The 26,417-nt window shown below is 33.8% G+C and overlaps 3 protein-coding genes and 1 long non-coding RNA gene across 6 annotated transcripts in view; 3 read left to right on the top strand and 1 right to left on the bottom strand.

The window, feature by feature from the left end:
• The first annotated feature begins 1,785 nt into the window (after positions 1-1,785).
• Positions 1,786-9,653, top strand: LOC147844071 (E3 ubiquitin-protein ligase RNF19A-like). Its single transcript, XM_087253848.1, has 3 exons — positions 1,786-1,905; positions 5,948-6,002; positions 7,923-9,653. Exons 2-3 carry the CDS (start codon positions 5,988-5,990, stop codon positions 8,391-8,393), a joined length of 486 nt encoding a protein of 161 aa, XP_087109974.1. The 5' UTR covers positions 1,786-1,905; positions 5,948-5,987; the 3' UTR covers positions 8,394-9,653.
• Positions 2,178-26,203, bottom strand: LOC147844069 (uncharacterized). The gene is made up of 6 exons (XR_015491488.1): positions 26,060-26,203; positions 4,934-5,077; positions 4,102-4,218; positions 3,969-4,010; positions 3,561-3,647; positions 2,178-3,177 (listed from the first exon to the last, which is right to left on the bottom strand). It is a non-coding gene; the product is annotated as an uncharacterized LOC147844069 (long non-coding RNA).
• LOC147844070 (uncharacterized) lies at positions 11,351-17,883 on the top strand. The gene is made up of 3 exons (XM_087253845.1): positions 11,351-11,464; positions 11,757-11,811; positions 16,629-17,883. The coding sequence occupies exons 2-3, from the start codon at positions 11,797-11,799 to the stop codon at positions 17,109-17,111; spliced, it is 498 nt and encodes a 165-aa protein (XP_087109971.1). The 5' UTR covers positions 11,351-11,464; positions 11,757-11,796; the 3' UTR covers positions 17,112-17,883.
• gucy2d (guanylate cyclase 2D, retinal) overlaps positions 23,609-26,417 on the top strand; it is a 37,773-nt gene continuing 34,964 nt past the window's right edge. Inside the window, exons 1-2 of one of the 3 annotated variants that reach the window (XM_087251164.1) lie at positions 23,647-24,458; positions 24,564-24,652. The gene's annotated coding sequence lies outside the window, so the exon portion shown is untranslated. Of the gene's footprint in view, positions 24,653-26,417 lie in introns of all 3 variants that reach the window. The other 2 variants (XM_087251163.1, XM_087251162.1) reach the window with 2 other exon arrangements.

The raw sequence follows: 26,417 nt of genomic DNA, 5'->3' as shown, positions 1-26,417 counted from the left end.
TATATACCATTTAGGTACCACTGTGGACCCTTTGGGTAATATGTATCCTTTGAAAAGGTACTTCCCCAGTGAGAGCTCCTGTTTATTTCTAAAAGTGTAAGATACAAATTAAATAAAATTAGCTTTTAGTTTTGTGTGTGTGTGTGTGTGTGTGTGTGTGTGTGTGTGTGTGTGTGTGTGTGTGTGTTTCTTCAGGAGAGTCTGTTAATCTATTAATCATTGTTAAAACTATGAATGTTTTATTTTCTTGTGCCCGAATGTTTTAAACTCTTTTAGTAGCAGACATAAACCATGTAAAGGAGAAACTCTCAGTGTTATGTTTAATCCAGAAATGTGGACATGCTTTCTGAACTGTGATGCATGCTCAACTATGATCCTAACTTAACATCACAAATCCTGTATTTACACAACACAGTGTCAATGCTCAAACAGTATATTGTGCAGACCTAAATAAAACACTGAATCTAACCTAATAAGAACTGGCCAATTAAATCATATGTGATTTATAAGGGAATATTAACACTGAATGAATATTTAACTACTCTTAAACATGTTATTGTAAACACTGATATTCTTGAATGTGTTTTAAAATGTACAAACCTGATTAATTAATAAATGATAAATGATTTAAACAATGGACTCAGTTTTCTTTCTGAATCTGAAATGCCAATTAATGCATAATATCAGTATATTGGACTCAAGCCTAAACTACTGTAAAATCAATGTCATTATGACACACTGTACCACAACAGACTTGATTATCTGACCCATCAAAGCAGTGCATACTTATGGAAGGCAATTAAGTGTTTCCATTATTCATTCATTAATTTTCCTTAGTGCTTAGTCCCTTATTTATTAGGGGTCGCCACAGCTGAATGAATTGATAACTATTCCAGCATGTTTTACGCAGCGGATGCCCTTCTAGCCGCAACCCAGTACAGGGAAAGTGTATTCCTGATTTGAAAATAAAAATATTCACCTTATTTTTCACTTCATCGACAATCAAACATTAGTAATCGTTTCTCGCTTCTAGTGTCATCTGCTTTAATGTATTGTCTTAATTACAAACACACTGGTCTGTGGTAGCTTTACTGTCTGTTGCACTTTGTTTTGAACAGTTTTTTTTAAGTTATATGAGGGTAAACTACTAAAAATAAAGATGTATGCAAATGCATTTGATTTAAATATAAGCAATGGAAGAAAGACCCCTATTTATTAAGATGATGACAATATCTTTATTATTTTAATGTTTTGATTTAGGCATTCTCAAATATTTAGAAGAAATTTTGGTAGGCCTTGATAAAATAAACATTAATATTTTTGATCCAGAAAAACAAGAAATTTTTAAAGTAGCCTTTTTTCATTGCTGTATTTATAAAGTTTTGTGTACTACAATGGCATATGCATTTTGTTCCTTTGTTCTTTTCCTTCACTGACCAGCAGCTTCTCATTTTATTTATTACAACGCCTTCTCTCCATGTCTTATATAAGACGGATTTCTTCTTTATGTCTGAAAAACGTAACCATCCTAGTCCTCATTGATTGTATGACCACAGTTGATCTTGAAGAATTCCTTATTACACAACTGCCAAACCCCGATCCATATCAATTCAAATCCATACCAATATTAATTTACTTATATCAATGTTACTTTAACCTAACAAACAAAGCTCCTTTCTTAAAATAATTCAATAATAATTTAAAATAATAAAATTATTTTTGTTTGTTTTCTGTGTTCTATTATCCCCAAAACCGAAAGGTAAATATAATAGAGAAAGTAAAAGTGTTCGAGTGTTTTGGTATTCCCCTTCAGTGTTTTTGGTATACCACTGAACATCTGGTTAAGCACGAAATTTTGTCAAAGACGTTTTGTTTCTCGTCGCGTGAAGCGGAGATCCATCTTCAGTGAGTACACTGTTAGACATTTCAAAGGGTTTTTACAGTAACTTACTGGCAACACTGTTGCCAGTAAGTTACTGTATTTTAGATTTACAGTATACAACTGTAAATCCGTTTACAGCATGTTACCGTAGTGTCTGAAAATGGTTAACTACTGTAAAAAAAAGTTAACAGTTAGCTGCTGTAAACCTTTTAATTTTGTCCTAAATATTTTATAATATAATTTTATTAATATTATTTTAATACTATAGACCTAAATAAGACACAATTACAAAATATTAACAAAATAAACACTCTTTATTTAAAACATTGGAGATGCTTAAAACAAGCTTAAAAATGTGTAAAAACATTACATTTCAATCATTCAAAATATTTTATTTTAAGAAAAAAAACATTGAAAATGACAAAGCACATTAACATACATGTACAAAACTAATTTAAGTGTCTGACCTGCATATTGTTGAGAAAAAAAAACCCAATTGTACTAAGTACTACTGACATTAAACCAGACACAATTACAAAATATTCCATTCTTTAAAACATTAATAATGCTTAAAGCATTTAAGGAAAATGTGTGAAAATTACATTAAGCAATAAAATCAACACATTAAAAATAAATAAATCACACAAAGCACTAGAACATACATGTACAATAAAAATTTAAACTTCTGAATTGCATATTGTTGGAAAAATAAATATTTGTAACTATTAGCCGACTCAGAAACAACCCAACTTTAAAATATTACTAATTCTGGTGTCAAATGCTCAACAAGGTCTGAATTCACATGTTCAAATGCAATTCATCTTTATTTCTATTGCACTTTTACAATGTAGATCAATGATGTCAAAGCAGCTTAACATAGAAGTTCTTGTAAATTGAAGCTGCTTCAGTCCAGTTTTCAGAATTGAAGCAGTAAATGTCACTGCTAAAAAAAGTCCAAACACTGAAGAGCAAATCCACCGATCCATCAATCGTAGCCAAGCGATCCAGTGGCGACAGTGGCATGGAACAAACTTCACCAACTGACGAAAGTGTAGAATAAAATCCCTTGAGAGATACCAGGCTCAGTTGGGCACGACCAGTTCTCCTCTAGCCAAACTTGTGCAAGGCCGCAGTCTAGGCACCGGAGGCTTGAAAGTTCACCAGCGGGTGGTCAGGCTGGCCCATTGGATCAATGCGGAAAGCTCATTGATCACGTGTGTCTTTTAGGATTCACTCCTCCATGACCACCACAGCATCTGGTCAGGATTTGGCCCAGTCCAGGATTATGAAGAACTCTGGATAAGGACAAACAGACTAACATAAGCATAGAAGAAGCTTGTTTAAAAAAATAAATCATATACTGGTTAATTATTTTGAAGCATGGCAGCTAGGTTGGGGTAGTTTTCAGCTGGTACTGAGCAACTGGCTCCTGCTCATAACCTGCTCACTACCATGTTTAAAAGATAACTAACCAGAATGTCCTGTTTATTTTTTTCCCTAACAAGGTTTTACAAAAACATTGTAGCATTTGTGATGGGGTGATTCACTGCAGGACAGATTAGACAATTTGTTTTATGTATTCCTAATAAACTAAAACTGACTGAATACTGATACAATTATTGAGAGAGTCTCACCTAATCCAAGTTCTAAGTTAGCTGGTGAAAGAAGGATAACTCACTGTTGTTCATGGTTGTCATTCTCTTCACTACTTCTCCTGCCTTCTTCTGGCTCACTCTGGTTGTTGCTGTGCATTTTGTTTCATCCTCTGGAATTATTTATACAAAAAATTTTATTATTTTATTTATTGCAAAATATTTAGGCAACATGAAATGGGGAAAAAGACATTTAATACATAGACAAATGCATGTATACCAATACTAATTATTTGTATTTTGAAATGTCTGACCCATGACAGACCTCAATCTGCTCAAAAATATTATAAACAAAGATGAAAAAAAAACTACTAAATGGTTTAATAAAAAAGGGAAAAAGATTTTTTTATTTAGCTAGCAACTAAACATGTGACACATTTTGTATTAAAAGTAACGTTACTATATTGAGAAACAAATAGATGTACAGTACTTACTGTTGTATGAGGTCCAGTTTGCACAGGCAGGCTCCCAGTATTCTATATTGAGACCATAAAAAAGCCAAAAATACAGATAAGAATACCATGCTACAATCCACAACCTCCACACAACTTTTTTTTATTTGTTTACCTTGGTTGCTTACTGGTCTTGCTTATTTTTTAAGCATAAGGCTGTGCTGATCAAGATGTTCCTCTGAAATGCTGTTTGTTTCTTCAGACAAAACCTGCTGCTGTGCCAGTGCCATATCTAAACAGAAAAAAATATAATGGTAACAATTATGTTAAACCAAATGTCAAGAGTTGTGATAAAAAAATAATTAGCAAACAATAAATAGCAAAAAGGTGGTTATTAGCATAATGCATAGAGGTAAAATTGGTTTTATATTAGCAGATTCAGACTTCCCCCTTAATAATTTAATTTCATAAAAGTATTATTTGCAAACTCTAAATAGCGAAATCATTTTAGCAGCTAATGACTATCAAAGTACAACATGCTCACGGTCAAATAAACAGTGTTAATGTTGATTTCAAGTCATACTGGCATGCTAATTCTGATCGAATATTCAAAGTAACATGGTAAACAGTATAGAGTCTTCTAAATGAACGAATGTGCGAATATAAAACCAACTTTACCTCTATGCATATTGTATAGATTTACGTTAACGTTCTTATAGGTTACGTCGCGATGTTATTTTCTCAAGCTAACGTTATAAGTTACTCTAAACCAGAGAAAAATAAGTTCACAACATCTAATATATATAGTATAAATCAATATAAGTTAAACGTTGCACGTTAAAATGAGTTTGAGTCCAATTCAGTATAAACTTAGCTCAGTTTAGCTAACAGTTAACATTACCATTTTAAGATCGCTTCAGCCAATGTTGCCGAGCAAACAAATGCTAATAGAGGTGCTCAAATCAATGTCGACTGTTGTCAGCACAGACAGACAGACGCGCTTTTACCTGGATTATTTGATGGTCTTTCATTCATATTCTTCTGGGGGAAAACACTCTCTGCCGGACCGTTGTCTCGTGCTAAGTGTCCTCCAAAACTGTCTGCATACCTCTGGTTCTCTCCTAAACCAAAACCCGCTGCAACACCGGTTCCTATGTAAATAAATAAAAAGATATGACGAGAACAATGGCTATAATCATAAACAGTCTTATTTAAAGTAATAGTAGTGTTAATGTAATAAATTAAATAAAGGTAACATCTTAATAGGTGATATATTTCTCAAATGGGCGAAATAACGCCAAGCCAGAGAAAATAATATTAGCCAACTTTATACTTTACTTTGTTTTATTCTCGTCCACAAAACATTCTGTAAAATGAAACACTGCCTTAGCTTACCAGAGTAAAGTTTGTTAAATCCAGTATGTTCTTCAGACACACTAATAAATTGTCCTCCAGAATTGCTCCAGGGTCCTCAGGCAAAATGTGGTGCAGAGTAGTCGAATCGCCGCAAGGTGGCGTTGAAGCAGTTGTGGAAAATACAGTATAATACACGAATTTTTACAAATACAGTACATCGCTGTATATGTTGTTCGACGTCACACTAAATTCCCATAATGCAACGGTAAATACAGTTATTTACCGTAAAAGGAATTTGCAGTATTACACTGGGTGAAATACAGTAAATAACTGTGTAATTTACAGAAATGTCTAACAGTGTAGGCTATTTGCATTTAGCTAATTTTATCTTAGATTTGATAGTAATAAGGGTATTTTAAAATGCTAAAAGTTTTAAAATGCTATTAAAACTTCTTTTTATACTTTTATGCAGAAATAATGTTTTCTTGTTGCCAGAATCACATTGGCTTTTGAAGTTAAGTGATTCTTATGGCGCACTTGGTAATGTAGATGTTAACCGAGGCGCAGTCCTTAATTAATACTGCCAACACAGTTCTTAAAACCTTTGTCTTAAAACCTTTCCCTCTCTAAACCTGTACCTCTCTCTCTCTTTCTCTCTCTTTCAGGTTTGTCCATCAGTGGAAGTAGTCCAGGAGTATTTATGCCATGAGCGCTCCAAAGGTAGATTGACCGTCGAGATCTTTCTGATCTCTGAATTAGTGACAATTGTTTTAGTAATATTAAGAATGTGAACATTGTGAAACAAATAAAATAAATAGTAGTGCTACTCGTAAGAATAGTCCTAAAATCCATGACGATGTAGTAAATAAATTAGCCTATGATTTAGGCATTGTAACTGTATGACATTGCAGTAACACTTCAGATTGGGATGTACAGTATTGCATGAGTCACTGTACACTTGCGTTGTTTGACAGAATTATTTTAAACAAATTGTACTTATGAACATACCAAATTGAATATTTGAACTTTTGATTATTTTGCTGTTTAATGACCTTTTTAAGGAAAAATCCTCCTAAAATATACTTTAATGAAAAAATCTGAAAATGAACTGAGAGATAGACAGAGATAGAATTTTTATATGTCACCCTTTGTGCAGTATACCACATAGCTGTTTGTAAAAGTTGTTCAAAATGCACAACAAAGTATTTTTCTTTCCTTAAAGAAAGAATTGATTATGAATCTATGATTCTGAGCCTTTGGTCTTTAAAAGTCTACTTTCACCTGGCTCAAACACTTTAGGCAGAATTTATTGATGAGGCAAAACAAGTATTTTAGCACGTTTCACAAAAACTCCTAAAGCTGAGTAATTAAACTTTAAGTTTGTATCTAGTTTTTATGTTGTACCTGTAAGGAGTCAAAAACCTTTTAGTTGTGACTCTGAAACCCTTTGATTGGCAGTTGCTTTCAACAGAAACATGTATGATTGATTATTATTCTCAGCTCTTGAGGAAATCTGATGCAAAGTGCACAGATCTAATTGTAATTGATATTGTGAATTCATTTGTACATTTAACTTTTAACAATTGCAACGGTAAATATATATTTAATTACATTGTGTAAGGATTTGGATTCGTTAATTTTGGTAGTTGTTTTTCCACAAGCATTTATTAATTTCCACCACTGATGGACATACTGAGTTGATATAGATGAATTACATTGCTAAAACAGCTCGTAATGTATTATATACCACAAGCTACAATGCTCAGTTCAATTTGCTCAGGTTGTTTGAAATGGAGATTCAAGTTAATCAGCTAATTCTTATTTTTCTTTTTCTTTTTTTTGTATTTGAAATAAAACTTAACTTATACACTAAAACCCGTGCCAATATTACATGCACTATACCAACAACAACAGACTGGGCCATCTGACCAACCAATCAAAGCACTGCAGACTTTCGAAAAGAAGCAATTTTATTGTTTCCTTGATTGAATATTCACCTTATTTTCATGTAAAAGTGGTTATAAAAGTTAGTAAAAATTTGTAAATATTTCTGGCTTCTAGTGTCATCTGTTTTCTATGCAGCTCCATATTGCAAACTGATATTTTTTTTCTGCTATTTTAAGGTCTGCCATCCTGGTTCATACTTTACAGCCTGCTGCATGTTGTATTGTTTTAGTTACTGCACTTTTTTTGTAATTTTTTTGTTATTTCCTTTAATTATATATAGTGAGGAATAAAGGATTCATAGAAAGTAATAAAATGTAGTTTATTATGTTATAACATATAATATAATATAACACTAAATGTTAATATATAAATATGTAATCTTACTCATATAATTAAATTTAAGGTTAATGTTATAAGAAAGTGAAAGTGTTTTATTTGCATTTAAACTACAGTAGGAGACAAAATAAATAGATTTTTTACATTTTACCAGTGTAAAATAGGAACACTTTAAATGTCTTTTGGTTTATCTGAAAATATATTACACTTATAAAATGGTTTAGTGCAGTTATATATTTTAATGTAATTTACAGCTGTATGCCTATTTGATTTTAAAATTTGATTAATGGAAAAGCAAAAAGATCTATGGAACTGCGAAGTGTGATCAAAACCCAGCAATCTTTCCTTTTTCCCCAGTGTCCCAGCTGTAAGAACTTTGCTGTTGGTGCTTCGAACAGTCAGCGAGCGGTCTGCAGTTATTGCCCTGAAGTGAATCGGCGTGGGTTTCAGTTCTGTTGCGATTGTCAGAGAGAATGGCCACGTGATGCTTCAAGCACCAGTGCCTGCATGCTGCCAGACTGTGCACTTCGTGCTGCCCTCCTCAGCGACACAAAAATCACTGACCCGAACAGCTCTGCAAAAGGATGTCAGTTTTTCAGGGCCTGTCCACAGTGCAAGGCCCTGCTAACTCACAATGGTGAAGATTGTCCAAACATCACTTGCCCTTTTTGTCACACAGAGTTCTGCTTCCGCTGCCTGAGTCAATGGTGTAGTGAGTTAAGGGGTTTTGATATTGATTATGATATTACTTATTTTCCTCAACGACGGTTTTTACGTCATGGTCATGATAAATGTAGAGTGGTAGACAACAAGAGTCTCAATTTTTAACCGATGATTTAATGGCTCTGTTTGTAAAGTTTTTTTAACATAATGATTGGGGTGATTCTATAGCGGAGTGTATCTGCATTAAATATAAAAGCTTAATATAATATAAATACAATATAGAAGCTAAATAAATAGTTAAACACAATAGAATTAATTTACAAATGAAATAAACTGCACTTTATGTTTTTTTCTCTGGAGAGTCTAACAGTAGTCCCATGCAGAAATGGAAGATTACAATGTAAAATGACACTCTTTAGTCCCCTTCATTGTATAAATAATGTTAAAAAAAACTATGAATCTAATAACCATTGTTAAAGCTACAAATGGTATTGTTTATTGTGCTAAAATGTTTAACACTCTTTAAAAAGGAGCACATTATACATTTTACTTTGTATAATTTTACTGTTAGGATTAACCATTAAATTTAAGTCTGAAATGGTGTTCTAAACTGTCCAATGGAATCTGTTTTTTTTTAATGCTCTTTAATACATAATATTTCAAATTCTTGTTTTGTTCCTGTAAATATTTTTGAATAGTCTCTAGAATAAAAAAAAAATTGACAGATGTGTTTTTTTTTTCTTCAGGAGAGACTGTTAATCTATTAATTATGGTTAAAACTTTAACTGTTTAATTTTCTTGAAGGAGAAACTCTCACTCTGTTATGTTTAATCCTGAAATGTGGAAATGCTTTCTGAACTGTGGTGCCTGCTCAACTATGATCCCAACTTAACATCACACATCCTGTAATCACACAATACAATGTCAATGCTCAAACAATATATTGTGCAGACCCACATAAACTGATAATTTATCACACTAAAACGTACCTAATCATGGCCAATTATATTATATTTATATGGGAATACTAATACTAAAGAAGTTTAATTTTCTTTCTAAAGCTGAAATGCCCAATTAATGCAGAAAATCACTAAACATATTTACTGGTGTCAAGCTTACATTATGCAATAAATCAGTGGCACTATTACACACACTGTACCAACCACAACAGACTTGGCATAAATGGAAAGCAATTTAAGTGTCTCAAAAGTTTGAAAATACAGCCTTTTTTTTCACGTCAGTGACAATCAAACATTAGTAATTGTTTCTAACACTGGTTTGTAGCAGCATTACTGTCTGTTCCACTTTGTTTTGTGTTTAGTCACTGCACTTTGTTTTGCATTGTCTGCACTCTGCATTGTCTTTTAGTTATGTCCTTATTGTGATGAATGAGTGAACATTTTTTGACCGTGGTTATACCGTTGGACACTTAAAAAAAAAAAAAAAACTTGAACTGCATGATAGGAACATCACAGTGACAAAGAGTTCTATCTCCAGAGTGCTATAATGATCAGGATATGACAGTGACAATGAGGAAAATATTGAGCCAGAGCCCTGTGTAATAGTAGACAACACTCAGAGCCTTCAAAATCTGGACTCTAGTTGATGTCTGTGAGGAGAAAATACTAAAAATATAAATATATGCAAATGTATTTAATTAAATATAAGCAAGGGAAAATACCACAATATTTTAATATAACTATCTCAGTTTGGTTATATATATGCCTTGCTCTGAATAATGCTTTAGTTTTGAATTAGCATTTCAATATTGTTTTTCTAATTTATTTTATTTTAATTGATTGTAAACTCTGTAAAATCAGATGATTTTGATGTTTGATTTAGTTATTTTCAAATATTGCTTTTATAGGCCTTTATAAAATAAAACAAATATTAATATTTTTAATTTTAAGGTCATCTTTGTGTACTACAATAGTGTTTGTGTACTAAAATAGTTCCTTCGTTGCTTTGATTAGGCTATTTTTATTGTTCCACTTTATCTTTAGTAAATGTATCTGCTAATTGGTTAAATGTAAATGTAAAAAGAGGATAAACATTTGTATTTTTTTGTGTAATTTTAGGAAACAAATAAATACACATTTAAATACTATTGTAAAGTGTTTCACAAAACTCTCATTCTCTTAAAAATAATTTATGAGAGTACAACCAAACACATTTAAGATATGATGAAGGTAATTTGGATGCAGTAAAACTGTTTTATAATTACAGCTTTGATCAAATGTTCAGAACCAATGGTTTATATATATATAGTTGAAGTCAGAATTATTAGCTCCCCTTTGATTTATTTATTTATTTTTTTATTTCCCAAATGATGTTTAACAGAGCAAAGAAATTTTCACAGTATGTCTGATCATATTTTTTCTTCTGGAGAAAGTTTTATTTTGTTTTATTTCAGCTAGAATAAAAGCCGTTTTTAATTTAACATTTTAAGGTCAAAATTATTAGCCCTTAAAGCTCTATTTTTTTCAGTGGTCTACAGAACAAACCATCATTATACAATATCTTGCCTAATTACTCTAACCTGCCTAGTTAACCTAATTAACCTAGTTAAGCCTTTAAATGTCACTTTAAGCTGTATAGAAGTGTCTTGAAAAATATCTAATGAAATATTATTTACTGTCATCATGGCAAAGATATTTATATATAGTATTTATATATATGATAGTTATTAGAAATAAGTTATTAAAACTATTATGTTAAGAAATGTGTTGAAAAAAAATCACTGTTAAACAGAAAACAGGGAAAAAATAACCAGGGGGGCTAGTAATTCAGGGACTTCAACTATATGTATAATTTTGTTTTATTATTTATTCATTTACTGTGATCTAGCAGGATCTGGAGCAACTTTCCTAATATGCAAGGTCAGAAATTTTGGGAAAACTTTATTTTCCTTTCTTTCACTGACCAGCAGATGACGCTACTTTAACCTAACTAACAAAGCTTTTTTTTTCAATAGGCTATTCTGTTGTATTGAAATATTTCGTTGCTAGAAAAAAAAACCTTTATTATGATAATCAGTAGTTCAATCAGGGTATCTGTTTTTGTTTGTGTGTTATTCCCCTCAAAACCGAAAGTTAAATATGATAGTAAAAGTGTTTGAGTGTTTTGGTATTCCCCTTCAGTGTTTTGGTAAACCATTGTATAATCTGCTTAAGCAGGAAATTTTGTCACAGGCGTTTTGTTTCTCGTCGCGTGAAGGGGAGATCCGTGAGTCTTCAGTAAGTAGGCTACTTATTTGCATTTAGCTAATTTTATCTTACATTTGATAGTAATAAGAGTCTATTACAATGCTCAACTTGTTTTTACACTTGTACGCAAGTTTTCTTGTTGCCAGAATCACATTGGCTTTTGAATTCAATGTATTGAGTTATTCTTATGGCGCACTTGTAGACGGAGGCACAGTATATATACTATAGTCTAACAGTGTCCTCAATTTCCCTGCCAGCACAGTTCCCAAAACCTTTGTCTTACTTTTCCCTCTCTAATCCTGTGCCTCTCTCTCTCTCTCAGGTTTGTCCATCAGTGGAAGTAGTTCAGGAGTATTTTTGCCATGAGCACTCCAAAGGTAGATTGACCGTCGAGATCTCTCTGATCCCTCGTGACGTCAGACATTTTGTACACGCTATTTTCGGGCACTTGTTCTGGCTGAACACTATTGGAGGCGAATTAAGATCTAAACCTTTATTTAGCACACTGTGTCAAGGGGTCTGATTTAACTGTGACGCAGTTTTCCACAGATAAGTGTCTAGAAGTGCCTTCCTGGGTTAAAACTTTTAGGACAGATTAATTATTGCCAATCGTTTTAGTTATATTTAGAATGTGAAAATAGTCAAATAAATAAAATAATCATTAGTGCTACTAGTACGAAGAGTCTTAATATTTTTTTTTCTGTTATTCAAGATAATATAGTACAATGTATTAGCCTTATGTAAGTTACTGAAAATGAAGTAACATTTTGAATTGTGATGTACAATAGCAACATGGGTTACTGTACACCAAGGCTATACTTAATTTGAGAATTATTTTAAATTAGTATATGCTTAAGAACATATTAAACAAAGTACTTGTACTTACTATCTTCTGGTTTAATTAGAGTTGAGTACATTCATTGGAAGATAAAATATACCTAAATACTTTACTGACAAAATCTAAAAGTCTCAATATTCCAAAAGCTCAATTATTATCTTTTGCACAGTGCCACATAGCTGTTTATAAGAATTAAAGAGATAAAAGAAATATGACGCATTGTGTGCATATCTAACTGTAATGCCAAAATTGACAATGTGCATTCATCTTTGCCATAAGCCCTTGTTAATTTGTTGTTGCCACATGCCCACCACCAGTGATGAACATACTGTACAGTTGTTAAAGCTGATATAGAATAATTACATATATCTATAAAATATTTCAATGTACCACAAATTATGTTGCTCAGTTTGCTTAGGTTGTTTGTGATGGGTGTTCAGGGTACTCATCAACTAATTCTTTAAATGGTTCTTCACTGTATTCGTGCTTAAATTATATAGTAAAATCAATACCAGTATTACACACACTGTAAGCAGTAGACCAGCTTTAAAGACTTGGTTGTCTGCCACCAACCAGGGATGCGTTTTCCAAAACCATCAACCAAGGTCGCAAGTTGTGTCGATTTGTTGATTTGGTGTTTCCCAAATCTGTCGTTCCAACCAAGATTCACAAACTTGTACGCTTGCAACTACACCTCTGGAGCTTTAGACAAACATAGTTCCTGGCTGTGTTCTATTATCTTCCCTATGCCCTATTTATTTAGAACATTCTAACATTTAAACTTGGAATGATTTTTTTTAAAATAAAGCAATAAAGTCATCTCTTTTAGGTGTAATTTGATTTGTTTTTAAACAATTTTTACAGTTCAGTTTTAGCAATCTCCATGCATACAATTATGCTCCCTTCGCAGTGCCCTTTAAAAACATCAATGTCAATTTGAACACAGCAGTGGCTCATGATGAAAGTTATAGGTGACCTATTACTTAAAAGCATAATTAATGTTACGTCTCCAAAGCTTGTGAAAACAAAAAACACAGCATACGTTAATGCTTTAAATTTATAGTAGATTATTTATTGGGTATCTGTACTGTATATGACATGGGCCTGTGGGTTTGAACATGTAAGAGTTGAAATATTGCAAATATTTTGATATCTTTGACAATTCAAAACATGAGCTGAAAACAGAGACTGGTGACTCCACAACCCAGCAGGTGGGAATGCAGGAAAAACCAGTTCAAGCTGCATTTGCATCTGAGTCTGCTGAAGCTCGGCTTCATCCCCCCCCCATCTCACGCATATGGTCATTTCAGTGTTTGAATGTTCTAGATTAACCAAACTGACTTTATCTATCATGTTTGATATCATTTGAAATGTCTCAGTGCGATTGGTACAATGGTCTCATTCTCTCAGAAATAGACATAATCAAAACAATAAATATATAACTTCAGGCATCTTTTGAACCACTGTGAAGGGTGTGACTTTTCCACAGGCAGCACTAAGTGTGAATGCCTTTGTTATGCACACACCCCTTTCCTTGAGGGAATTCTTGGATTATTTAAGGTAAGGTTTGAGAAAGGCTCAGCGCGATTCTGCCTAACCAGATCAGCCCATAACATGGCTTGCTCCATGTTATGTATTTTGAAGTCAGGAATGCATCTTTTTCATCTTGGATTTGTCTTTGATAATTTGATGTGTTGTATTGATCGTTTATGAATTGACCGACTGAATTGGCATAATACATCTACCTGACTAATAAATTGTTATGTTTTGAATTATTCAAACAGAGTTCGTGTTATTATCTCTAGTAGATTGTGGTAATTTCATAGCACCACAAGCCCCCGTACAAGTTAGTAGCAGACTAGAACACGGTAGACGTAGCATTGCGGCACGCTATACAATGTCTCTAGAGCTCCGACTAACACATTGGCATTAATTTATGTATACTTAGGCTGTAAAAGGATATCTAAGGGGATAGTCCTTCACCCGATAAACTTATAATACTATTTAGATAGTATAGTGATTATTCAAAGTTACTAATAGTTTAAGTACGACTGGTCTGCTTAATTCTATAGAAATGATCATTATATGACTAAATAGCTCTGTTTGATTTAGGAGGTAGCAGATCTATGGGGACCACATAAAAATATCCTAATCTGAGTAAGTAGGGTTCTGCCGGTTTAGGATAGTGGTCAATCGCCACTGTTTAGTGACCAAGACTGACATGCTTGTGCTTAAGAAATTGTATACTCGGCCGGTACAAGATTCAGGATGTTATAGGAATCCCAATGAACGGGAATAACATAAAATGATGAACCAAAGAGAATATTCAATCATAATCTAAACTGATGTGAACGGAAACAAAATAACCTTCTCAATGTTTTATAATTGGAGTCAGATATGAGCTAAGTTTAATATAAATCAACATTGTGCACTGGAAAGACCGAACATGCAGTGAACCTTCATCCACCAGTGGATACCATCATTGGACCAACTGGCTGGACCCTACAAACATTTCTGCAGTGGTTTGCATGTGTCAAATTTCAAAAATAAACTTTTCAAAAAATAAAATCAAATAAACAATATTCTACTTTAATAATAAATATTCATCATCATCATCATCATCATCGTTTATGTTATTTACGTTATTATTAAAGTACGATTTTTAAAATTTCCTAATAAATAATAAATATTACATTTAATTTTATAATAAATACCCTCATTATTTATTTATTGTTATTTATTTATTTGTATATATGATATTAGAATACGCGTTAGCTTTTGTAAGTGATTTTATGTTTTATTGTATTGTTTTACACGCACACAAATGTAAAAAAATCCAATATTAGTTTTGGTTAAAACATGCACTCGCTTTGCATATGAATTGAAATATATGTAAACGACTTATATTGGGCCTATGTCTCCTTTACAAATATTACTGAGAATATTACAATAATGAGGCTATTTATTAAGAAATGAAATTTAATATTTATAATTTATTAGGAAAGCAAAAAAAACATAGGTTAATAATAATAATAATGATGATAATGACGATTATTATTATTATAATTAATATTAAGTAGTACAACTAAGTATACATTTTTTGTTGTTGTTGAAAAGTCTACTTTAACAATTTGGCACATGTAAACCACTGCAGAAATGTTCAAACCAACAGGCCCATGTCATATACAGTACAGATACTTAATAAACAACCTACTATAAATTAAAAGCATTAACGTATGCTGTGTTTTTTGTCACAAGCTTTGGAGACGTAACCTAAATTCCACTTTTATATCGTAGGTCACCTATAACTTTTGTCATGAGCCACGGCTGTGTTCAAAATGACATCAATGTTTTCAAAGTGCACTGCGAAGGGAATGCAATTGTAAACATGAAGATCGCTAAAACTAAACTTTAAAAACTGCTTTAAAAAAGCAAATTACACCTAAGAGAGATGACTTTAATGCTTTAAAAAAAAAATCTTTCCAAGTTTAAATGTTAGAATGTTTTAAACGAATAGGGCATAGGGGGATAACTGGGAAGAGAACACAGCCAGGAACTATGTTTATAACTAAAACTCTAGAGGTGCAGTTACAAGCATGGAGGTGTGTGACACAGTTTGTGAATGTTCTTTGGAACAACGGATTTGGGAAATGCAAAATCAAGAAACTGTTTGTAACAACGCAAATTGCGACTTTAGTTGGCTAACGATGGTTTTCGGAAACGCACCCCAGAGCAGTACAGACTTTTAAAAAAAAAGAAATTTCATGATTTGAAATAAATTAATCAACATTAATTTTTACTTAGAAACAATAAGTAGCAATTGTGTCTGGTTTTTTAATGTGATCTGTGTTCTCTTTTTATACTGTACATGCAGCTTGATATTGTAAAATTGCATTTTTTAAAATCTGTAAATGCATTGTCTTACAAACTCACTACAACAACTTTATTGTATGCTGCACTCTGTTTTGTTTTAAGTTACTGTGTTTTTTTTCTTCTTTATTGTGGCAAATAAATTATTAATAATAAACACCTTACTTCCACATTGAAAAATGAGGTGGACGTTATATGAAAATTCTTGTGACCCCGGATGCATGTAAACTACTGCATAAGAAGTATATATTAGCTTAATATTGAGATCTTTAAATGCCTTTCATTTCATCTGTGAATTTATTAAGTTTATAAAATAGTTAATGGCTGTTGTATTTTTTAAATAGACTTTAGTTGGATACCAATTTAGATTTTTTTTTTTTTAAGTTTTAAAAGTGCAAAAGCAAGTGGTATCTGTGAAAAGGAATCCCTCTTTATTCTACTTTAGTTGTGTCACCAAATCCCAAATATCCTTTTTTCTTTTCTCAGTGTCCCGGCTGTCAGAAGTCTGATTTTCATGAGATGGATGGTCAGCGAGCGGTCTGCAGGTCTTGCAGTAAAATGAATCGGCGTATATTTCAGTTCTGTGTGGCTTGTCAAAGAGAATGGCCACGAAATGATTCAGACAAAGACGCCTGCATGCTGCCAGACTGTGCTCTCCGTGCCGCCCTCCTCAGCGACAAAAAAATCTGTGACTCGCTCAGCTCAGTGAGGGGATGCCCATTTTTTAGGGCCTGTCCAGGATGCAAGGCTCTGCTAACTCACAGTGGATTAGGCTGTCCCAACATCATCTGCCCCCACTGTAATACATGGTTCTGCTTTCGCTGTCTTCATGTAAGCCAGTTTGGGATGATGAATATTGAAGACCGTGGTTTTCTTACTCGTCAACTTTTTTCAATTCATATGCATGACATAGCTCTGTGTAAAGTGGCAGACAACAAATTGAGCCTTTTACTGTTAGGAAAGAAATAAAAAAAAAGTTATGAAAATTAGGTCTGCACAATATATGGAAAAAAGATTGTCATTTGGATATTTTTTGGGGTTGAAATATTTATATTTCTGCAATATATATAATATAACAGATAATTTAATAGCTCTGTTTGGAAAGAAAATATTTTCTAATGATTGTAGTGATGGTGTAGGGGAGTGTATTGGCTTAAATATATGAGTACAGGGAATAGAACTAGGATAAAAATGAAATAAACAGTGTTTATTCTTCTTGGGAATGGTAGTCAGGTACAAATATTGAATAATCCAGTGAAAATCACACTGCATAGTCCTTACTCGATAAATGCATAATAATAAAAATTTGATTATAATAAACATTGATAAAGCTAAAATGTTGTTTCTTGTGAAAGGATTCTGCTTTAATCTGTTTTACACAGTATAGCAGATCAAAATAATGTGGGAATGATAAAACTTTTACTCTGTAATGGTTAATCTTTGCAAAATCACATACGTTCTGAACTGTGGTACCTGGTCAACTATTATCTTTACTTCACATCACATATCTTGTAATCACACATTGTCCATGCTAAAACAGTATATTGTGCAGCTCTAATCAAAACTGAAAATTACATAACACTAAAACTCTTTCCATAACTGGCCAATTATATCATATGTGATTTATAAGGGAATACTAATGCTAAGAGAATACTTTAGCTTTCTGTTAAACATGTTATTGTAAATGCTGTAATTCTTGAATCTGTTAATTCTGATTTATGAATAAATGATAAGAGATTGATTACAATGGACTCGTTTTTTCCAAACCTGAAATGCTGATTAATTCATAATATTGGTAAACAATATATTTCTTAAAATATTTCCTTTTAATCAATTTAAAAGACTTAAAATTGTCAAAATTGTTAAAGTTGACTTAAAAAAGATTTAAGATTAAAGATTAACTTCATTATATGGTATTATGTATGATTTCATAACCCAAGCATGTCACAGGTTTTTAATTGTGAGAGATAAATAACATGAGTGCTTTTACAGTATATCAGTCAGTTTAACGAGGTCATAAATTTTACAAAATATTTAAAGATGATAATATTGTCATCTTGAGCAGTTTGCCAGATCAGTCATCAGGCCTATTTAGTTTCAGAGGAACTGATAAATTATCTATAAATTATAGTTTCATTGTTGAGCTTGAAATTGTAAACAAATCTAAAAAAAATTTTGTGAAGATTCTTAGTGACTGGTGTCTACTATGGCAAATTGTGTTTTTTGAGGTCCAGAAAATTCTTCATAGGATAAAAATCTGAAGAATCATGTTTTCTTGGCTCCATCACTATTTTAGGTGTTTACACCTAGTTTTAAGATGCACTTTTGTAAATCCCCTTGTGATTGGTCCTTGTGTGTTAGCAATATAATAGGACCAAACATTCACAAGGCCCATCTATAAACCCTCTCTTTAAAGAAACCTAGAAAATTGGCAATAAAGTCAATAAAGGATTCCGATTAAGACACTGGATGTAAACAGGAGCACATCTCCCTAGCCTGATTATGATCCAATCAACCCAAAATGAAAATACTCATCCTTACTTTGCATGAGAAACAGACTTCTGTTTAGTCTACTGTTTGACAGCCATGGTCACAGCATTCACTAAAAAACTTTTATTAACTAATATTATCTAAAATTCTGAAATGCAGAATAATGAAATAATAAAAAAGTCCATGATGTCATGCCTGCAAAATTTAAAAGGCAGAACTGGTATCCAAGGGCACATATGATGAGAACCAACTTTTGAAAGCTGTTTGGACCGAACTGTGTGTAGGTATATTGTGTCCACTGTCATACAAATAGGAATAGTTAGTATAATAATAGTTAAAATAGGTCCCAAATTCTTCCCATTTTAGGCCCATCGCAACGTGACGTTAAAGTGCGGTTTCCCTGCCCATTAAATTGATTGACAGCCGCGTATTAACATGTTTCAGTAGTAACGCACGTAATCATATCACCAAGACAGGATATGCGCAAAGCAACTGGGAATAAAAGAGCTGTTGAGCTCTCTGTGATCATCAATCATCATCAAATATGATCAAGAATGAGTTTTACAAGTTTAAAACAGTTTTAAAACGGTTCATGTTTTGTAATGAATTACAGCGATTTCACCGTCTTCATCACGACAGCCGCATGTCAGTACAATCATAAAAGAAGACACCTCAATCTTTTTTTGTGGACGTTAAATCAGGTTTGTTTGTTTTTTTACATTAACATAATGGATATCCATACAGCAGTGGATATTACCCTGTATCCTGTCTCATTTGCTGTGCAAAAACTGAGAAACTTTTGCATATGCGCATAAAAAAACAGTTGATGGAAATGCCATAATGCGCATAAATTTTGAAAATGCGCATAAAAACATATGCGCATAACTGAGTAGGTTAAACTTTTCATTCGATAAGAAAAAATGTGGATGAACTATGATGGAAACAGTTTTGCCAAACAAATTTCAGTTTGTGCATTAAAAAAGGTCATGTGATTTTGTGAGAAGAGATCATGTGATGATAAAAATGTATGTAATTGGACAAACCAGCAGGCTGAGCACACTATAAACCCATCTGAACTGTTGTTTTGGTCATTCTAAAATGGCAGTATTAGTGTTATTATATTATTAATGACTTCCCGAATAAAGAGCGTCTGTGCCTCAAACGCCACCGCGCATTCACTGCGTGTCAGGATTGCCTTCTGAGGCGCAAGTCATTTATTAGATGAAGAAAAAATTCACTTAGCTTCTCCTACTGCAGCATATTCCATTTTTACTGTTGATATTTGGCGTCAGTTAATCAGAAAGTGACAATTTTGTTCACTTTGACTCGTTGGATGGAAACACTGCTTTATTCGCACGTATTTTATGTGATAATCCAGTATTGCGCATAAAGCTCATTCGCATTTTTGGATGGTAATATACAGCTATTGAAAAGGTTTTTACTGTTGTATTTTTCACAAATGTTATGTAAGATCTGCTTCTTTCATGTCTGTCACTGTGCTGTTTATCTGACGCAGCCTAGATGGAAATTGAGGCACACTCTGACATGCACTTGGGAACGGTGGGTGGGGAGGAATGAAAGTTCTTCAAGGAAGACTGAGATGTCACGTAGCATTACAGCACAGGCCACAAAGACAGCTACAGTGTGTTCAGAGCAGAAAATTCCAATATTCTGAAAGGTATATAAATAAATAATCTGATGGGTGTTTTCAGCTGAAACTTTACAGACACATTCTGGAAACAAAAGAATACAGCATTTTTACACAAATACAGTATAGACTTTTAAGATATTATTATGGTGTATGTGAGCATTTACAAACATATATTATAAACACTGTTTTGCATTATAATTTGCTAATAATTCTGTTGATTGAGGCCTCCAGTCTCCCCTCCTCTTTCTTTCTCTCTCTCTCTCTCTCTCTCTCTCTCTCTCTCTCTGTCTGATCAGAGGTAAGAGGCTTGTCAGTTGAAGCTCAGTACAGCACAACCCTGACTAATCTGATTAACTTAAAATGGACTTCTATCAATCATGAGCTCGCGTGAGACACACACACACACACACACACACACACACACACACACACACACACACACACACACACACACACAGTGAACAACATGTTAAAATTGAAAGGTGTGAGACGATCATGCCTGTTTGCAAGCCAGGGTGTGTTTATGATCCAGCCAGCTTTTGACACCATTGTGACCTTGATCGAGACACTTGTGGTGCTGTGTCATATTAATATTTTAAATTAGGCATTGGTTATAAATGGGGGTATAGGATGACAGTAAGATAAAACTGTATCTACTCTTTTTAAACAGGCTCATTAGGCATTTTTGGTCAAAATGTGAAGTTTTTAAAAATCCTCTAATTAATATGAATCGGCCACATCAAATAACTGCTGGAGATTGAGAACCATTACAGGTTCTTTATAGGTTCTATGTAGCACTTAAAATGGTTAACTTACTTCTATTTAGAACTATGTTTTTTTTTAGGTGTTATGACACTAATCATTTACTTTTAACATTTTAAAAATAATAAAAATTAAGTAGAACAGTAACATTAACATAACTTAGGCCCAATCCCAATTCTACCCCTTAGCCCTTCCCCGTCCCAATTCTCTTTAGCTTGAAGGTGTAGGGCTAAGGGTATGAGGTAGATTTTTCAGGACCACACTGCACCCGGACGTAAGGAGATCCACAAATTAGTATTTTTTGTCATTATGAACTTTTACAGTTAAGTTACAATCTTATTTTCACCATATATCGTTATATAATAACATGATATCGTTACCTTCAGTGATTTCCTGAAGATTAATACCAAAAAAATAACACAACTGGAATCACTACAGCAGTCACGATTGTCTGATCTCATATAAAGTAAGAGATCGATGACATGACGACGTGTGCAGGTGCTGTAGTGGTGTCCCATTTCTTGGGGTAAATTTTAAAGCCCTTCCCCTTCACACTCTGTTTCAGGGGCCAAGGGAAAGGGGTAGGGGTACAAAAATAGAATTGGGATTGGGCCTTAATGTTGAACTTTTGACTGGGAGTGTATGTATGCGCATACAATCTTGTACATTTTGTATGCTGTAACTTAAAAATGAATTAATTTATTCAATTTATCTATGTAAAATGAATTAGCATGATTAATATATTTTATAGGTTTACGTAAGTTACATAAAAACATGTTGACTGCTGAGTGTAATTGTGGCTCAGTGCATGTTAACATAATTAATGTTCTCCGCGTGTGGGTTTCCTTAAGGTGCTCCAGTTTCCCCCACAGTCCAAACATGCACTATAATGAACTGGATGAACTGGCTGTAATGTGTAAATGTGAGAATATATGGGTGTTTTACAGTACAGGGTTGCAGCTGGTCGGGCATCCACTACGTAAAAAATATGCTGGATAAGTACATTCTGCTGTGGCGACCCCTGAGTAATAAAAGGACTAAGCCAAAGGAAAATGAATGAATGGATGTTGACAATGTTGCAATTTCTTTAAGGAAAATTTGTCTCATTATATATAAGGAATTATGTCAGATTTTGATCATTGTTTTTAACATTGTGCACTATACCACAACCCTAACTTTGACCTTTGAATGTTCCAAATAATGCATCTGTGTTTAAATTGTTCTCTCTACATAAAAGTTGTCATGAATGATTGTTTTTTTTCCTTTATTTGGTAGGGTCATTAATATTAATGAACTTTGCTCTCAGCTCATGTCACTGATGCTCACACAGAATGATGTACTCTGAAATAACCATTTAAAAAATAATAAAAACTATCATATGTCTTTTTTTTTGTGGGTTTAACACGTATGATAACAAAGAAATTAATTTCAGCCTCACAGTCAAACCCTTAAGATACAGTTAATCAGACCTAATACCTATTTGGGGTGGCACTGAATAACCTTATAATCTACAGTATCTTTCTCAAATTGTGTGTTCTGATGAGCTATAAACACTTAAAATAATATGCTCTGTGGCAATACAAGACTGCCTGCATGCTTTTGTTTCTTAAAGCTTGTCCAGCTTTCAAAATAGGAGTCCCACATACGTAGAAAATAAAATAAGCTGTATTAGTATTATTATACTTTGAAAATAAGGGTGAAAAAATATATCATTGTTGTAATTTTACTAAAAATAAGTGGTTAATCAAACACTGCTGTGGGCAAACATATAATAAAACCATATCAATTATTGTGGACTGTTTTGTTCCAATCGGCCTGTTTTTCACCAGGATTTTACACTTATTGTAAAGAACCATCACCTTTCATTGTAATCTGTCATTGTGTGACGTCTTGTCAAATGTAACGCTGATGATACACTGGGCAACCCTTGAGCAATGTTCCTTCAGCTTTTGGCAATGATGCCATCAATGGTCAACCAAGTGAGACTCTGCAAGTTACTAGGGAAACCGAATCTAAGTAAAATGTTCATGTCTATTCTCAATAGTATAGTAGTAAAGCAACATCACTCTGCAATATTGCCTAGCAACATTGCTCAAAAAGTTGCTCTGTGTATCGTCAGCATTAGATTTTTACTTGTACCATTTAAATGAATTAAAATAAATTATATTTGAATTACAGCCCAAGCACAGTGCTTCAGTCCTGGAGGACTCTTCAAGGATTTAGTTGGGATTTAATCTTCACAGTCTCTGACCTAGAAGATTTTACCACTTCACAAGCACTGTATGATCCCTCACAGCTCCTTCTCTCTTCTGTCAAGTTTCCTACATCCACTAACAGCTTCTCATAATCACAGCCTGGTGACCTTGCATCCTTTTATCTAAGTTTTCTTAGGAAGGCCTTTAAGTTGTGTAAGTCTGACCCACAAATATGAGCCTGTAATAAAAGTCCGACTCTAAGAAAAGAGTAATGGGTTTTGGTATAGGACACAATGTCATGATGAACAAAGGTATCATGGCTTAGGGCTTCCTGGGAACTCAAATCTCCTTTCACCTGTTGTACACTCATAGTCAAGCTTATAAACTCAAGAAAGATCCAGAGGACGGGAGGGAGGAGCAGGAAAAGTAAGAGGGATACACTGACACAGGATTTTTTAATTTGTCACGAGGATGCGTTACACTAATAGTTTAACACCATCATCTTCAAACCTCTGGAGTTTTTCTTATAATCATAATAACGATTTTAAATAATAGTATACTAATTTATCCTTTGTTATATACATTTTTCAACAGACAACCTAGCACTCTTGTAGGCACCAGTTTAAACCCCCCAGATTTGTGGAAAGTTTTTGCACTATAGATCTTAAACATTTCAACAGAAGAAGAACTAATTGAAGAACTATTTTTGGCTACCCATGCAGGCTTTTGCTCTAACTTACAGTAACTTTATCAAATGCTTAATATTATGTATTGAAGTTTTATAATATAGTGGAGATTGTTTCTGTCTACTTTAAACTGCCAATCTTGCATGTTAGACGACCATAATGTCATACACCAAAGAACCCAAAATGCCTTTTGCCATGTATGTGTGGATTATAAGCTAAGGAGGGTTAAGAAGTCACCACTCTGATTCCCAGCCTGCCCCTCCTTTAGCCTCCGCTTGTTCCTTGGCTCTTGCTCTCTCTCTCTTTCTCTGTGTGTGTAAATCTGCCTTTTCCCTGTAAGACCCAGGACACTGAGAGGCTCTTGCTCCCCTGGCTTCCCCCAATAGACTCTTCAAAGTGGGGCAGGACTCGGGCCTCCAACCTCCAGGGACACCACACCAAGAAGAACTCTCCACCATAAAAAGGAAAAAGGATTTTTACGGCTCTAATTTTTGTACTATTTTGTCCAAAGGCTTATCTACCTTTCCATCAGGTTTTTAATGGAATATCTGTCTTTTCTCTACGTGATATTTGGACTTTTCCATTTTTGATTTGGATTTTGTTATTTCTTTTTGCTATTTCTTCTGTGGGAGTGCAGTTCTGGTGTCCGTCTGGTTCCTCCCAGACTTTCTGTCTGTTCAATGGAGGCAGAACTCAACATGGCTCTTAATTAGCCACGCTTGGCAGGTTAGCCAGTCTCTTGCTTCTCTATTAAACAAAACTTTTTTGAAAGTAACAGTAATTTTCCGTAATACATTTGCTTGAGTAGCTAGCCCCTGAAGATAATTGGATTAGGACTTCCTTGAGGGATCCTCAGTAATCTTAGGTTGAGTCCTTAGGTAATAGGAGACGAGAAAAACTCTTTAAAATTACTTTAATGTGTTTATTAATTTTACTTTAGTATATGCATTGTTTACTGTATAACTTCACAAATATGTAAATCTTCACATTAAACATAAGTTATTCTACAGCATATATAACATTTTGTTAATAGACAAAATACATTGCTTCTTGTTAGTTCATTTTGGCAATGGTGTTATTTAATGTTAACAAGTGAAATCTTATTGTACAGTCTTACCATGTTATAAAATTATTATTATTATATCATTATTCTAAGAGGGCAGCATGGTGGCGCAGTGGGTAGCATGTTCACCTCACAGCTAGAAGGTCGCTGGTTAGAGCCTTGGCTGGGTCAGTTGGCGTTTCTGTGTGGAGTTTGCATGTTCTCCCCGTTTTTGCATGGGTTTCCTCCAGGTGCTCCGGTTGCCCCCACAAATCCAAAGTTCAAGTCCTGTTGTACATGTGAATTGGGTAGGCTTAATTATGTATGTGTGTGAATGAGAGTGTATGGATGTTTCCCAGTGATGGGTTGCAGCTGGAAGTGCATCCGCTGCGTAAAAACATATGTTGGATAAGTTGGCAGTTCATTCCGCTGTGGCGGCCTCAGATTATTAAAGGGACTAAGCCAAAAAGACTAAGTTAGCACTGTCACCTCACAGCAAGATTGCTGGTTCAAGGCCTGGCTGGCTCAGTTGGCATTTCTGTGTATGTTCTCTCCCTGTTGGCTAGGCTTTCCTCTGGGTGCTCCGTTTTTTCCCACAGTCCAAATACATGCGGTATAGGTGAACTGAATTAACGAAATTGACCGTAGTGTATGTATGTGATGTAAATGAGTGTGTATGGATGTTTCTCAGTACTGGGTTGCGGCTGAGTAAAACATATGCTGGATAAGTTGGCAGTTCATTCCGCTGTGGCAACCCCAGATTAATAAAAGGACTAAGGCGAAGGAAAATGAATGAATGAATAATAATATACTTTAAAAAATTATAATTTCACTACTTATTGAAAAGTATGTCTTGTCCTGTCAAGGTGCTAAGAATGTTGGCTACTAACTCAGCTAGCATCCACTAACGATCAAAAATGGTGTTTTAAGGATAAAGAAACACTGTTCTCTTTTACAAATAGCTGTGTTTGTTCACATTTACGTTGTGAAGGTAACACTTTACATGAGGTTTCAAACTTGGCTTTAACGGGAGCCTAACCACTCAGTCCTGTCAGTCATCATTATGATTCAGTTCGTTCAGCATCCCTCACCTCTATGTCTCCTCCTCTAGTTCTCTTAGTTGTCCTCCACTGACTCAAAAGTGAGGCTCAGCCTTTGGGTTTGACCCTCCTTTGAGGACTCCAAATTTGCCAAAAACAGCCTTCCCAAAACTTGTGGATGTCAAACACCATTACCTGTAAACAAGAAAGGAAGTTTATCAATATACACAGCTGATCAAAATTTTCAGCTCAGAGAATTTAATGATAAGATTACAATTTTATTATTCCTATGTGCAGCTTAATATCAAGCAAAAAGAAAACAATTTTGACCCTAGTTCTGAGAGTTAGGATATTTTCTGCCAGGTGATTAATTTGGGTAACTTTAAGTAGCTTTTGATAAGCTATGATT

This window comes from Danio rerio, chromosome 5, assembly GCF_052040795.2.
Source record: "Danio rerio strain M-AB ecotype USA chromosome 5, GRCz13ab, whole genome shotgun sequence".
NCBI lineage: Eukaryota > Metazoa > Chordata > Actinopteri > Cypriniformes > Danionidae > Danio > Danio rerio.
This window is presented reverse-complemented; position numbering and strand designations above follow the sequence as displayed.